This window comes from Gobius niger (assembly GCF_951799975.1).
Source record: "Gobius niger genome assembly, chromosome: 17".
Classification (NCBI taxonomy): Eukaryota; Metazoa; Chordata; class Actinopteri; order Gobiiformes; family Gobiidae; genus Gobius; species Gobius niger.
The window spans coordinates 27,188,827-27,204,131 of record NC_136868.1 but is presented as its reverse complement, the minus strand read 5'-3'; the positions used below and the strand labels follow the sequence as shown (position 1 = coordinate 27,204,131).

Below are 15,305 nucleotides of genomic sequence, written 5' to 3'. Positions count from 1 at the left end.
TTAGGGCTACACAGTTTTGGAAAAATAACTCTTGTGGTTTGCAAAAACATACGGCCCTCCCTAACCTCATTGTGAAGTGAATTGGATTCCAATGCGATTTCCATTAATTGTGTAGCTCCAGTCACAAGATGCAGAACAGGAACAACAAACCAGAAAGTAATCAGATGTTTTTCATTTAAAGCAAACAGTTACCAACCGAAGTGCATTGTTTTCTAAGTGTTTTGCTCGATTGCTGTTACATGAACTATTATCTCGCACTTAAGGCTTTATCCGACCAACCCTGCAGTCATGACTTTCTATCGCCGGTGGCCACAGTCAGCCCTGAGGCAAAACCACCAAATGACCGTTAAGGGTGTGTGCCTTATTCTGTCTGCTGCTGACTCGCTTTATCTGAGCCCTTTCTTTCTCCTCATGCAAAATAACCACCAAAACAACAACATGAGCATGAGCATGAGCAGCAGCAGCAGCAGCTCCATGCGGGAGTCAGCCGCTGTGTAAACCCAGGCTCTAACTGTTCTAGTTCACTGTTACTTCCAGCCCCCCCCTTTCCCTTCCTCTCCTGTCCTTGGCCTCTCTCCAGTCCTCTCCGCGCCATGCCTTGAAAGCCTTTAGGGCAAGTCTGGTACATTCCTTTCGAAGTAAAAACACTGGAGACGGGGAGGGCGGCTCATTTTGCACGTAACAGGGACAAGGGATGCTGCCAGGGAGAGGGCGGAGCGCACTGTACGGGCTGAATGGATAGGACGAAAGGCGGGACTTATAGGCACTAGGTTAATCCGGGCAATGAGGTCATCTGATTGGTTGATGTTATTAGGCCAGATTGTTACATCATGTATGTGAGAGAGGGGTTTATGTGGAGGAAAAACAGCTGTGTCATTGTCAACTTGATGGAAATGTGCCTGAACAGAGCCATATAGACATATAGGTTGTTTAACAGCCCAGAGGAGTATATAAATGGGGTCACGTTGTTTACAACTTGAGCGAGGGGAAATTGAGTTTTGAATTAGGCTGTACACGTAGGAAGTAGGAAGTAATTATTAAGAACATGACTAATATGAAGCCTTCATCATTCACAGATTAATTCAGCGGGGGAAACAACATACTCATATTCTTAAAGTTACTTAAAGGTGCACTAATCAACAACAAAAAAAGTGAATATTAGAGGCGGTGTGGGTGGTTAGTTTGACGCCTTTGCTTCCCATCCCGCTGGCTCCTATGCTTCGGGATCAATCCTATGTCATGTTTTTTTTAGGATCTCTGGTAGGTTGTCGGAATGGAATGTACGCGTAACCATGGATATGGTTCAATCAGCGGTGAAAACCAAAAAAACAATTGATCCTGGAGCGTCCTACAGGCCACCAGGAGGGTAAATAAAGGCGCTATGCTAACCACTCAAACGTCCACTGTGTCAGGGAAAAACGCATTATTATCAACTTTTTTTTTACATTAAATGTTTCATAGCGCGCCTTTAAAGGGGGGGTATTATGCAAAATGGACTTTTTCAAGCTTTACATCATGTTATTCTGTCACTCCCTCATTAAAAACATGCCTGAAGTGTTGCCTTGGCACATTCACGTATTTTTGAGTAATTTGTAAAAAACTCTGATGGCGGCCATTTTAGGGATAGGTTTGCCTGAGTCCTCCTAGGAACGCCCCCACCTCCTGGAGACGCCTCCGAGCTTTCGTCACCAGCCGAGTAACCAACCACTGCTCCTCAGCAGAACCCCCTCCCCACTGATGCCACAGACAGCGTGTGGAGGGGGCGTGTCGGAAAGGCTCAGAGGTTCTTAAAGAGACAGAGGCCTATTTCAAGACATTCACTACAGCCATTTTGAGAGAGACATTTTATACAAGGCTGTTATTCTAATTTACTGCATTTACAGACCAACAGAAGGTTTGTCATCATTGTAGTGTGATATAGACTGGTGCTGTGTGATTGAAAAAATCCCCGCTTATGATCGTCGCTCACGACTTTACGAGAACACTGAGCAACAGTTACATACTCGGCCAACTTTTGCATCATGGGATATTATTATGAAACACTAAAAAAACACAAACAAATATCTGACCCCGTGCTGAAGATAGAACTAATAACATTATAGTAATGAAACTCATAAGACCATTCGTGGACAGTGTTTCTTTGGTCCACCTGTCTATCTAAATAATGTATACATAATTTGTTAATAACAGTAACAACATTAAATAACAGTGTTTTAGCAGTGGGCTATATTTACCAGCTGGTAGAATCATAGCATTGCGAGCACAGGAACTGACTACAGGCCAAACAAATATGCGCCTGACCAAACATGAGTCTAAATTTAGCCCGAGTAGAAATCGAACATTGTTGCTGCCTGTTTTCGTAACAGTTGAGCTATTATCTAATCACGGGTAAGTGGATCGACCCATGTGGACGACATAAAACATCAGCTCCAGCAATGCTAGTCAAATGAACCCAAACATGTACAATTTGGGAAGTATTTCGGCTGGAACTGGACAATTACCAGATAGTGATCGATGCCTGATGCAATGAACAGCAATGGCCTGTGTCCGGCTTTTCATCGCGAGAACTGGAACGTTTACAAAGGCTACTTGGACGACACAATAGGGCCTATAGAAAAGAAAAAAGTTATGTTTAAAGGGTTTGTTTCATTGATGATAGCCTATTGATCATAATAAAAAGCATTTGAACCTTTTTTTTTTTTAAATTCACTCTTCACTTCAAGCCACTGTCCGGGGAATTCCAGGTTACATGTTGCTGTTTCACAATAGGACGACACTGTTGCAAAACCCTGGCACGTAAACAGACATGCCGCTGATGCCTGCGATACCAAACGTGCTCCCAATGCTCCACTTGACACTGACAATGCTATTCAGACATTGACCGAGCTATTTTTATTCTTTGTGCTATCAATATACAGCATATGGAAATGAATCATCTCCTTGGCATCCTATTACCTTCACCTCAACCTCAGTGATTTTATTTCTTTATTTCTTTATTATGTTTTTGATTTTCTGTTCATTCTATCAAAAACACAAAATTGCAGTGGTGTGATATTTTCGGCTCACCTTGCCCTTGTTAGATGAAGTCATCTTTCATTTTTGCTGGAGGTGTATATTTCCTCCTTTGCTACATCATGTGGATTTTTAAACTGGTTTGGGTCAGCTCAGCCCCACGTTGATGCATTGTTTCATCAGTCCCTCTGAGTCAGACTACATTCGCGTCCTGTACACACTTTGGGAAAGAAAGAGAGACAGACATACAGTAGGTTTGGATACTCTGGAGGATAGCTGACTCTTTAAATGCAGCGATCAATCATGGACAAAACACCACGGGCTGTTTCCTCATTTGTCTGTGTTCAACGTGGTTTAAGTCAGGTTGACTTATTTTCAAACATATTTCATCAGATCATTGAGTCATGGACAGCCTCGTGTCGGGTCTGGTGCATCTTTCAAACCTGGCTCTGTGGCTTATTGCCATGAGCTCTAGGCCTGGCATGTTTGCTCTCAACACTGAAAAAAAAGAAGCCTGTCATCACACGCCTTAACCGAGTTACTTTACCCAAATCCAAAAGCTTCTCTACTGGTGCTTACAGCCTTTAGGCCTAAAATATTTAGTCTTCATTTTAGTCAAAGTGATAATTTTGACGACTAAAATTGGACTAAAACTAAATTAAAAGTTTCTCATGAGACTAAAACTGTGACTAAAATGTCCAGATATTTTAGTCGACTAAAATAAGACTAAATAAAAATGAAGAAATTAGAGACTAAAATCATCCAAACTTCTATTGAGCGTCTGAAAGAGCCTCAGATCATTTACAATCACTGCCAAAGGAGCAGCTCTGAGCTTTGTTCATGTGGAGCAGCTCCATGAAGCAGAGGAACAAGATTAAATGTGATTATAATGAATATTATCAATGCAAAGTCGACTAAAACTAGACTAAAATTGAAAAGTTTTTTTTGACTAAATCTCGACTAAAATTAAATTACATTTTAGTCAAAAGACTAAGACTAAAACTAAAATAAAATATGTTGCCAAAATTAACACTGGTAAACTCATTTGAAAGCTAAGACCTGATCTAATATTTGCCATTATATTGTTGATGTTTTTTCACTTTTTTGTGTGTGTGTTTTCATCCTTGTTTTCTTCTTGTTCTTGTCGCTAAGCAGCTAAACTACAGGAAATGTGCTCCTTCAGTCTTTCATTTATAAGTCAACTCCTCCTTTGAGGGGTGAGTTGCCCATCAGTGATCAACAAAACACAGATTCTATGCATCATTATAAGATGTCTTTACAGCAAAGCATCATTGAAATAAACTTCCCTTTGAAAAGACTGGACAAACAGCCGGCGGTGCAGTCAGTGAAGTCTTTTCTCCCATGTTCTGCACACTCCATTCTGTTGTGCTGCAGAGTGTAAGTAACAAGGCCATCTTATTGTTGCTTTTGTCCCGACTTGCATCATTTGGAGCGGCCTTAAAGCTCTTTGGAGAAGTGGACTTTCTTATTTATCATGAAGACAGGCATTTTATCACTCACTGTTTTTGCTTATGTGAGTGGGGTGATGTTTGTTTGGTGCAGAATAGTCAAAACAGTGGATCTTTTTGCATTTTGCTCCGCATCCAAAAAAAATGTCTTCTCAGCAGTTACCCTTTGTCTGTAAGAAACCTGTATGAGCAGTATGAGGAGCAGAGAGAGGAGCCGTGTGACCTCTGACTGACCCGCGTCATGCACTAAACTCACATTCTATTGCTGGATTTCACTCTGCTCGTATCATTTGTGTCATCCAAAATCTCAGGGGTGACTGTCCACACCTAATCCCGGCTCTATTGTTCTAAAGTGTCTGGTTAACTCAATGCAAATCCGCACTCGCTTCATCCAAAACAAATACCTGTGTGTGTGTGTGTGTGTGTGTGTGTGTGTGTGTGTGTGTGTGTGTGTGTGTGTGTGTGTGCGTTGAAAGCGGTCCAGTCTGGCCCAGCGCGCTTACATAACCAGATTAACCCGAAGCAGGAGGTTCCACTTCCCTCCTCCTCCTCACGGACAGAACGGGGGCACTGCGCGGATTTTAGCTGGCGTGGAATGGAACTAAAGGATTTTTCCATCGGGCTGTTTTCAGTATCTGACGCCATCTAGTGGACACTAAATACCGCCGTCTGATTTTTTTTATTTTTTATTTTTTTTATTGAACAGTTATATTAATTTCATAAACATTTATGCCGGGGTTAAAAATAAAAAATAAAAAATAAAAAATAAAAAATAAAAAATAAAAAATAAAAAATAAAAAATAAAAAATAAAAAATAAAATAAAAAATAAAAAATAAAAAATAAAAAATAAAAAATAAAAAATAAAATAAAAATAAAAATAAAAATAAAATAAAAAAAGACACAAAAATGACAACAGAGGCAGCCCTTAGCAGCAGCACCCAAAAAAGGTTAACGCATCAAGAGTCTTAATAGCTTTGGGGTTTGAAGAGGAACGTATTGATTCTTTATATTGCATCATTTCGAGCAAGTAGAGTTTCAAAAGGGGATTTTTACCGGAAAATTTACATTTATGAATATGAAATTTTGCAAAAATAATCAAAAGATTTATCACATAAAATTCTTTTTGTTTAGAGCCACAGGGATTGTAAAAACCAAAAAGCACATCAGAGTATGTAAGTGAAAAGTTATTAAGGATATAAGTGTGTATATGACGAATAAAGTCTTTCCAAAAAGCGACAGTGAAGGGGCATTTCCAAAATAGGCGGATGAGTTTCATTGTCCTGATGACAAAAGGAGCTTGTGTAGAGATTGCTTTGCTGGGGAGCATCTGTGGAGCAGTTTAAAACACACATCCCGAAAACTCGTGATGGCGATGACGTCAGAGATGATCGATTTTACAACAAACATTGATTATGGATGTCACAATATCTCATTTAAATGTAGTCCATGCGCAAAGAAGCTCAAATTAGGAATCGATCACTTTGATGTTTGGAGACAGTTATGAAAGGTTGGCTTCATGATTTCTAACATAGTTGTGATTGAACTGCCTACTAACCCTAAAGATAGAACTACCAATGTGTTCTACTGTGTATGACCTTTGCATTAGTTTAGTCTTCTCTCCTGGGCATGTTTAAAATGTGCAGAGAAACGAATCTATAGATTTTAAAACATGATTTGCAGATTTTTTTTTGTTTTTTGTTGCATTTTTATAGAAAATTGTGCAGCCATAATATGACATTCTATGTGCTCCGACAATGGTGAGAATGCATGTGTCTGCTGTGTCCTGTGACATGTGCCGCCCGAGTCTCGTGTGTCCTGCAGGTGCCAGTGACAGTTTGGTCATGTGAGAACCTGCCGGGTGGCTCCACAGCAGCACAAGTGTAAACTAACCCACAGCTGACGGGACGCCACACGTTCAGGGGCACAGCCAAATGTCTGCAATCTCAACACAAACTATTCTATTGGACATGAACGAAGAGAAGAGCAGGTGGAGACATTCAGCACAGAGACTGGAGTCGCTCTGATGATGCTGGGACTGACACAGTACCAAGTATATGTGCTACAGCTTAACCCTTAGGCCAGTGATATTAACTGTGGTAGTTGGTCTATTTTTTGATGGTTGTCCAATGTCCATTTGTATTAAGACGAAATTACAAGTTTGGCTTCATCTTGATTTAGACCTGGGTTGTGTCATGTTGTCCTATAAGCCATTTTTAGAGCCGGTTTTGCGCTGATCTAAAAGGTTTACACACAAAAACTTCAGAATTTCCTTGCAGAAAACAACAGTTAACTCTCCCATTGCATCGCTATAAGAACATTTAGGCTGGATATTTTTTCTGAACATGCCTTGATGAATCTTAATTCAAAACATCCATGTTTAACGGATTGTGAGATTAAGAGAGATTAAGTGAGTTCAGTCATAAAATGGTTTAACATAAGCACGAATAAGACACAAATCTACAGCATATATTCAATCATTAACCCGGTTCATTCTACTGGAGGTGAAGTTCAATCCTTGGCCTTACAGGAGACAGAAAGGGCCCCTTCATTTCCAGCCAGTTACATAAAGTATCAGCGTGAGAAATTTGGAGATCAAAAGTTTTAATGAATTAAAAACATCTGAAAATACAGTAAGAAAGTACAGATTTAGTATAATATATAGACAGGCATTTTCATGGGCATACAGTAGAAATCGTACTAGCTTTTGGATCGCTTTAGAAAAAGAAACATCCTGGAATGAACAGAGATTCAGATGAAATGGAAAACACAGACACATTACATTACACACATTACAGCTGATAATACTACGCTCCAATACGATGCTTCAAAAGGAAAGGAACGCTCCCATCGACAGATGCCTGGTATAAGCCTATGGTGTGTGGCTACAATAGATTACAGTACTTCAATATAAAAATAGACTCTTTTTCTTTGCACTTTGTTCTCCGCTGCGGGTCTCTCCATGGACGGATGGCTGAGTCGCGGTGCGCCCTCTCAGTGGCACATCCGGGAGGTCATCTCTTTCTGGAAGTACAGGCAATTTGCTTTAGCAGCAAGTCAAACTTAATGCTTTTTATTGCCATTCTGATGCCCAACTACTAGATTTTCATGCCCCAAACGCAAATATCTGTGCATATTTCATTTATTAAGATTTGCAACATTTTTTTAAAGTAACATTTAAGTACTTAATATTGGCACAATTGATTTAATGCCCTTTATTGCTTGGCCCTGCGCACAAATAATGGGTCAGGAAAATACCCCTTTTCAGACGTGTCGTTGTACAATGCGGCAGCAGAGGGCGCAGTGCTACTTCTATCTATTACATGGAAAAGGACGACTGTTCAAAGGTGAAGGTAATGTTTGGACTTCATCAGACAGAGAAACTTCATGGGTTGCTCAGTATGACGTATATCGGGGTGTGGAAGAGGGAGAAGGACTGAACGTGAAGGATTACAGAAACATGTGCGAATTAAACAAATAAAAGACACAAACTACAGGTGTGATCCACAACGAAGCCAGCAAATAGAATCTCCTAACCCTCATCTGACACCTAAAGCGGAGCCAATAGTCCAAGAGGAAATATAAAAGGTCAAAAAAGGTGAAAACGTCAATTTTATAGTCTCCCCCTGATCGATCGCCTGACAACACACAACAACAGAGCTCTGTGTAACAGAGAGGCAAAGGCCGATCAATGTTTTACATCAGCAGGGAGTCCCTGACAGTCACAGCTGTATCATGTGGGCCAGTGGAGCGATTCAATACTCTCAATATATGACTGAGTACTGGGGTCGTCAGGGACAGAGGTTAAAAGACAAGTCTAATAGCAGTGGAATTACAGTGACCAAATCAGCCTCAACTTCCACTAAAACACTGGCAATGTTTGGGTTCTAACACCTCCTTTAGATACACACTTTAGATACCTTAGCGAGGCATTTATTGTAGTACTATGATGTCAAGAAAACGCCTCTTGGACAATTTACAAGGACTGCTTCTGGGGTGTTGTTTATGAGAATGCTTTGTAATACCTAAATAAATACATGTTTTGCTGCAGAGGAGAAGGATCTAGTGTATGAGGGATTTTGTTGGATATGTTTTGATGGGGATTTAACTTTGATGGTCCAAAGCTCACAAATGATTTTTTAATACCCTTTAAAGGGAGGGAAAAAAAACATTATCTGCATTTCAGAGCACAATACTTGTAAACAAGAAGTACTGAGAGGAACAATGTCCAGATGGTGTTATTTCATTCCATCCATAATGTGAGTCAACATTACTGATGTGTCATTTAGCATTAAACTGCTCAGTGAATAACAGTAAATATAATCAGGATGTAACAGTAAACTGAAATGACATTTCAGTTTGGTTCAACTATTTTGACGGCGCGGGTTGGTATTTGTTTTGCTACAAAACAGAAAATAAACTTGCAAAATTGTTAATTGTTTAAATTATTTTAAATTTTAAAAGAGACCCATTGCCTCTTTAAAAAAATAATGATAACAATTTCTTATCATTTATCCGTATCAGATTGTTTTTGTCTTTCAAAAGGCTTTTCTACAGACGCGTGAGCAGCGGTGCGACTAAGGACTAAAGTTTTACTGGCAAAATAAGTTGTTTGCGAGTGTTTCTTCTTGATGTCCTGGCAGAGATCTTGTCAGTGCTTCAGTAAGTCCAAACTTCCACGTAGGCTCTCACTTTTTAAAGTGTTTAAATACTTTGGATCGTTCAAAAATCGATTAGTATAATCACTGCCACCCCTCAGAAGGTAGTGTTGATGAATAATATATGAAAATATGCCCATGGAGCAGCTTGTCAATAGCGTCCATGTAAAACGTGGTTCCACTGCACTTAAACTTGCACTGCTAAATCATGGCAATGTGTAAACAAGCAGCCACCTCCCTCTCTCTTGGTACAGCAGTGTTTTTTGCCTTTTTTCTGTGAACTGCATTGTAGTTTCTGAGTTCCGTTTTTTACTGCAGAGTGTCTGTACTAGCCATAAAGAACCCTTTTTTTTTTAAAGTAAACAGACAGCTAGCTTATGAGCTAAAGACATTTGAGACCGACCGTTTTTTTCTTCTGCAACACTGAAGAGGCACTACAGGAAACAAAAAAGGGACAAACAGGGAGATATCCGGGCAAGACTCGCAGCTAAGCCACACAAGCCTTCTACCACTACTACTACTAAGGTTCGTTCACTGGAGAATAAGACAGACTATATTCATCGGCTATACTCTTCCTAGACTGTTGGAGTGGAGGGTGCGGAAAAGTATTCATACGCAACTAGAAACAGCACATGTTCTTCATTTGAACAATAATGAGCATTGCATGTGTCGTGTGTGCTTTGGACTTTTCTGCTCATTCCTCAACACATTAGTTCTACGTATTTATGCAAACAAATTCATATTTTTTGTTAAATACAAGATAATAAACAAAAATACTGGAGTTTTTGGAACAAGATTCGCAACAAATCTCCTTTTGTAGGATAGAAAATAGGCAAAGGGATAAGGAAAAAATAACGTGTGTGTTCAAGTGTCTGTTTATCCTCCGCTGACACCTAACACGCTCTCACACACGCACTCACCAGAGGCTCCAGCTCCTTGTTGTCGATGAGGTTGAGCTCAGTGACAAAGTAGAAGAAATGCTTGTAGCAGGTGTTGACGTGAGCCTCGGCGCCCATCTGGCTCACCCGGTCGAAGTGGTGGATGTAGACGTGCACGAAGACCCGGAACAGACGGGACAAAATCTTCTTAGCCACCTGCATGAAGCTCTTAGGGAAGGGAGTACCTGGAGATACAGGCACAGGCTATTAGCATGCACATCAGAGCAACAGTGTTTGTTTTTACAATGAGATGATGCTTCTCATGGGGTTGATCCTCTAATAAAAATATGTCCATAAATAAATGATATGTACATGAATGTTAAGAGTGCCAAAATAATGGTAACATTCATCATTAAATCAGTCCAGTTGAGCTGTACTTCACAAAAATGCTCAGATGAAGGAAAGCCAAATGGAAGGTTTATATGATTTAAAGATTAAATGGTGCATTTTATATTATATTTGAAGTTTTGTTGATGGAATTCAATTAGATAAAGTAAGCGTCATGCAGCATAGTTTTTGTCTGTTCCAAATACCCCTTGTACTGTTTTTTGAGTAAGCGACTGAACAGCTGAGGCTGATGTGGCGTGACACAACCTGCATGTAGTAGCTTAAAAAGTTAAACCCCTATCTTCCACTTCTCCCTGTGGGGACATGCCGTTTAATTAAGACTGAAAAGTAGGTCAGAAGGTGTTTTATTTCATTTTATTGCCTTTTATTAGTGTGTTCACAAAGGCCTATTCACTGTAGTTTGTGGCAGGAATTGCGGCCTTTTTTGGGAGACATGTTAAAGTAGATTAGCACCGCTTAGAACTTAAAACATGTACACTAGTCTAATCCTCCGGCTAGATAGAAAGTCTGAAGATCTGGAGAAAGATCCGCAGGACCTACACTGCCGCCGCCCGATGATGGAGGCATATTTTTAAAAATTTACATCGTTGGCATTTTGGGTAACACGATAATTTACAGCACTCGAGTTCCATGTGTAGGTACAGGGAACAAAAATAAGTAATTACACATGTAATTACAAATAATGTGCAAGGTTTAATACAGTGTACATAATGTGTAACTACAGGTCAGCGTGGGCTCTAATCTAAAGTGAGACCTTTGTTACACCACATACGACTTTGTTACACATATACCTGCATGTTGTGCACCTTTGTTAGTCTTTGTGCATCTTTATTAAATCTCACACTTTAATGTAATTACCCGTACTTACACGTGTAATTACTTTCTTATTGCCCTTACCTACACATGGAACTTGCAGGCTGTAATCTAAAGTGTTGCCGCATTTGGTTATAAAAAGAGGTTAGGATTGTGTTGTCAAAACTGGGAAGAATTCTAAGTTTAGGAGCACCTTCCAAAATAATAACCCAATGGCGAGTCTAAAATGTGCGTTCACTTTGTCACACTTGTTATGACAACTGTATGCACGTCGCTATGGCCACTCACAACAAACATGCCGCATTTTGATCACAACGTTTTAGCGTTACAATTAGCTGCATGTGAGCCCACACTCAGAGGACGGACAGTATTTATCCTACTGCCCTCTTGAACATTCTCAGGCCCTCACCCGGACATGCTAAAGGTCCTGCACTCCATTTGCCATGGAAAAACTAACACGGCTCAGTTTGGGGAAGGATAAGCCCCTGTCCCAGCAGCCTGATTAACTGCCCAGGTTCTGTTTGGAGCGGACTAATTCAATAGCATTTCTGGCATCTAGGCAAGGGCACATGAGCTAAGGTCGCTGCTATTATTAGCCCCAGTGTACATTGTGCGACCCATTTTTAAATCCATGGCTGGGGACGTTTCCACGGCGACGCAGAGGCCAGATAACAACACAGAGCCTGAATGCAGATGTGATAACGATAACGATATAAAGCGCGGTACGTCCTTAATGTGCAACAATGTAGAGAATTTAATACACGTGGAGGTATTTCAATCATTTCCTTGAGAATCATGCCTTTGACTTGCCAGGAAACTAGTTTTGTAACACTTTTTCTTTCATAGTCTTAAAAGATCTTTACAAATTTCCTGAATGCAATTCGAATAGATTAGTTGCAAATGTTTATTTACTTTTCATTTCACCCTTCACTGGTGTAAAACAGTTCATCACATGCATCAAACTAAAGTAATAACATGCACTTTAGGTAAAGGAGATGTAGTGGTTGGTGTTTCCAAGCGTGGAACGTCATCTTCCATTTTGGCTCCTCCTTTCATGGTTTACCACTGCAAAATCACTTCTTCCAAGTTCCTACCAACCAGTGATTTGCATAGTGATTTTGCATGTTTTTAGTCTAGAAGCTTGTATTTCCTCACCATTTATTAACATAGGGCCAATTCACAGTACACGATTTCTAAGGTTGTACAATTTTGAAAAAATATCACTGGTTTTTAGAGTAGTTTTACAGTTTATGTTGTAAAATCCAGATTCAGCTGTGCACAGTGCACATTTGGACCATGTGCAAAAGCATTATCTCGGACTGAGGTGAAGTCTGAAATTTGAACTGTTAAACCAGAAGTGTCCAAACATTTTTCCAAGCCGTGGAGGTCTGAACCATGAAAACAGACCATTATTTAGGCTTGGAAGTTTAATGCAGCTCTTTCTCACACTAAAATGTGTGTTATTGAGGTTAGAATAGTCTAGAATTATTAAACTTGCAGTAAAAAGTACCAACTGTAGTGATGTGAGCCAACTCAGCAAGAGGCCTGAGGCCACATCTGCCCCCCCGACCACACTTTGAGCAACACTGTGCTAAACTAATACAGGAGTCACACATATTCAAAACATGTTTGCAAAGGTTTAAACCACAATGTTAGCAGGAGAAGCTGGTAGTGCTCACTTACACTCAGTACTTTTTACTTCTACTGGAGTTACTTTATTTTGAACTATCAATATCTTACTTGTGTAAAACTTACTCTGTTGTTGCTTCAGACTTTCACGCTCAGCTTCATCTAGTACTTTTTTTTACTTTTACTCAAGTAACTATTTGTATTGCAGCAGAGGAGAGCCCTATCTACAAGACCCAGAGTGCATGCGGTCCAACTTACCGACATTAGTGGGGAAGATGTTCTCATTGTTGATTTGTACCTCGATCCAGTCCATGAGCAGACTCATGTACTTGGGGGCGGGCAGTGCGGTGGGCCTCTTGTACTTGTGCTCGTCCTGCCAGCGGTACTCGTACTTGGGCCCCCCGGACATGACGGGACACGTCTGGTCGGTGCATGAGTCGCTGATGGTGCCGTAGATGAGGTTGATCCTGTTGAAGAAGTCCACCACGTGAACGGCCACCCAGTCATTGAGGTCCTCCCCGTGGGGCAGCTGCACGGCCAGCTTCAGGTCCAGCCCTGCGTTCAGGGAGGCCTGGGCCTTCTTGTGCAGCTCGAAGCGCTGGGTGCCCGGTTCGAACTTGCGCTTGGGCCGGAATGTCCTGTCTTTGTTGAAGACCTGTTTCAGAGCCTGGGACATCGTGGCATGAATTGGACAGGCAGGTGGATGGTCGGGATGCCTGCGGTGAATGATTGACTGGGGGAAGTGGAGGCAGCGAAAAGGTCGTGTAAACAACCAGAGATTGAGTCGAGGATTGTCTTCAGGTATTTTGAGAAGTGCAAGCGGCGATTCTGCATAGAACAAACACAGCAGAGCATAAGAGACACTCTTTTATTATACTTTCATTTATTTGGTCATGATAGCATGCTCATGAACACATGGTTTTATGTTAGATTGAAATATATATGGTGGACATTTAGGAAACCAAACCACCCTCTTCAACTTCAGATCCTTAAATGTTCAAATCTTTGTTCTTCAAGCATTCTGGGTGTGTGCAATGGACGTAGTGCTGCGTAATGATCACACCCAAATTAAGTAGCTTAATCACTGCCTTAATTCACGCTATGAATCAACCAAAACCAAGTCGCTTTGCAGGCAGGCAAATATCCACATGCGGAAACACAAAATACACACACTTGTATGTCAAAATTGAGATACTGCTTTTTCTTTTTCTTTTCTTTTGCAGCTACTCCAGCTTATATTTAGCTAAAGTGTTATTTTCCATTTCTCTGTTGGAGCCTGACAGGCAGCAGCATGTTTATCAACCCAGCTTGGACTGAAATGAGTGTTTATCATATCTTTTTGAAGGATTAGGTGGTAATCCTTTACATCTCCTGCATCATCCTGTACCTCAGTTGGTCTCCAGTTGCATGCTGGGATATAGATACAAGATAATCCTCTGACCACCAAGGCTGCAAACATAAACCAGAAAGCACCATACGAACATATTTTCGGTTTCACGCGCACCAATGCAGGGGTGGGTCGTGGACAGACTGTAGCTGCACGCATTAGTAGCTTTGTCATACTTTCGCAATATCTAGCCTGAAGCATCACATAGGCAACTGTACATACGACTTTAGTCTTCTGTGGCCTCAGGTGGCTTTCTTTGCAAGCCTCAACATAGAAACAAAGTTGCCATCGCGCCCTGACGCAGACGTGAGTCATTTCCTATTACAAGACACTATTCCGCCTTAAAAGCAACAATCTGCGGAATGACAGTAAAACTTCACAGGCCGCAGTTATTTATCTGCGAATATCATTATGGCGGCCGGAGACATCAAACAAGTACTGCAACATGTAGCTGATGTTTGCTCGTCGAAAGGCATTTGTGTGGATGAAAGCAGGAGATTAAACAGCGAGGCACATGACGGAGTTTACTCATGACGCGAGAGCAGAGAACTCGGGTCACTCGGACTTGTTGCCGACTTTAGCGATCACAACGCGTACATACAGACACGTTAGCATAATATAAGAGATGTGTGGCTCATTATAAAGCCTATACATGAGGCAACACGAGGATTTCCCCTTTGACAAATACGATCAATCGATGATGAAAAGGCGCAGTTCAAAGCTACTTTCTGAACTTACTTGTTCCGTCTTCCTGTTAGGTCAGTCTCCTCCGAGATCTTATCGAAAGAATATCTGTATCATTAAAAACACTACAAAAAGAGCTACATTATGGTAACACTTTGTAATACATCTTGTCAAAATGATGATTTTCAATCGACATGCCACTTTATTAAACAAACTATCGACTGACTCCTCCCTGCCAAAAGAAAACTATACCACGGTCAGGATGAAAGCATTAAAGGGAACTTCCGGCAGCACTTTCACAATAAGAGTTTCTCTGATGCCTCTCTGTGGCAGAATGCATGTCTATGTGACCAGTGCGGTCTTTATTGT

General features: G+C 40.8%; 1 protein-coding gene across 1 annotated transcript; it reads right to left on the bottom strand.

Moving 5' to 3' along the window:
- Positions 1-7,097: 7,097 nt before the first annotated feature.
- Positions 7,098-15,182, bottom strand: mob3a (MOB kinase activator 3A). The gene is made up of 4 exons (XM_079574449.1): positions 14,991-15,182; positions 13,124-13,693; positions 10,058-10,260; positions 7,098-7,503 (listed from the first exon to the last, which is right to left on the bottom strand). The coding sequence occupies exons 2-4, from the start codon at positions 13,539-13,541 to the stop codon at positions 7,474-7,476; spliced, it is 651 nt and encodes a 216-aa protein (XP_079430575.1). The 5' UTR covers positions 13,542-13,693; positions 14,991-15,182; the 3' UTR covers positions 7,098-7,473.
- Between the last annotated feature and the right edge of the window lie 123 nt (positions 15,183-15,305).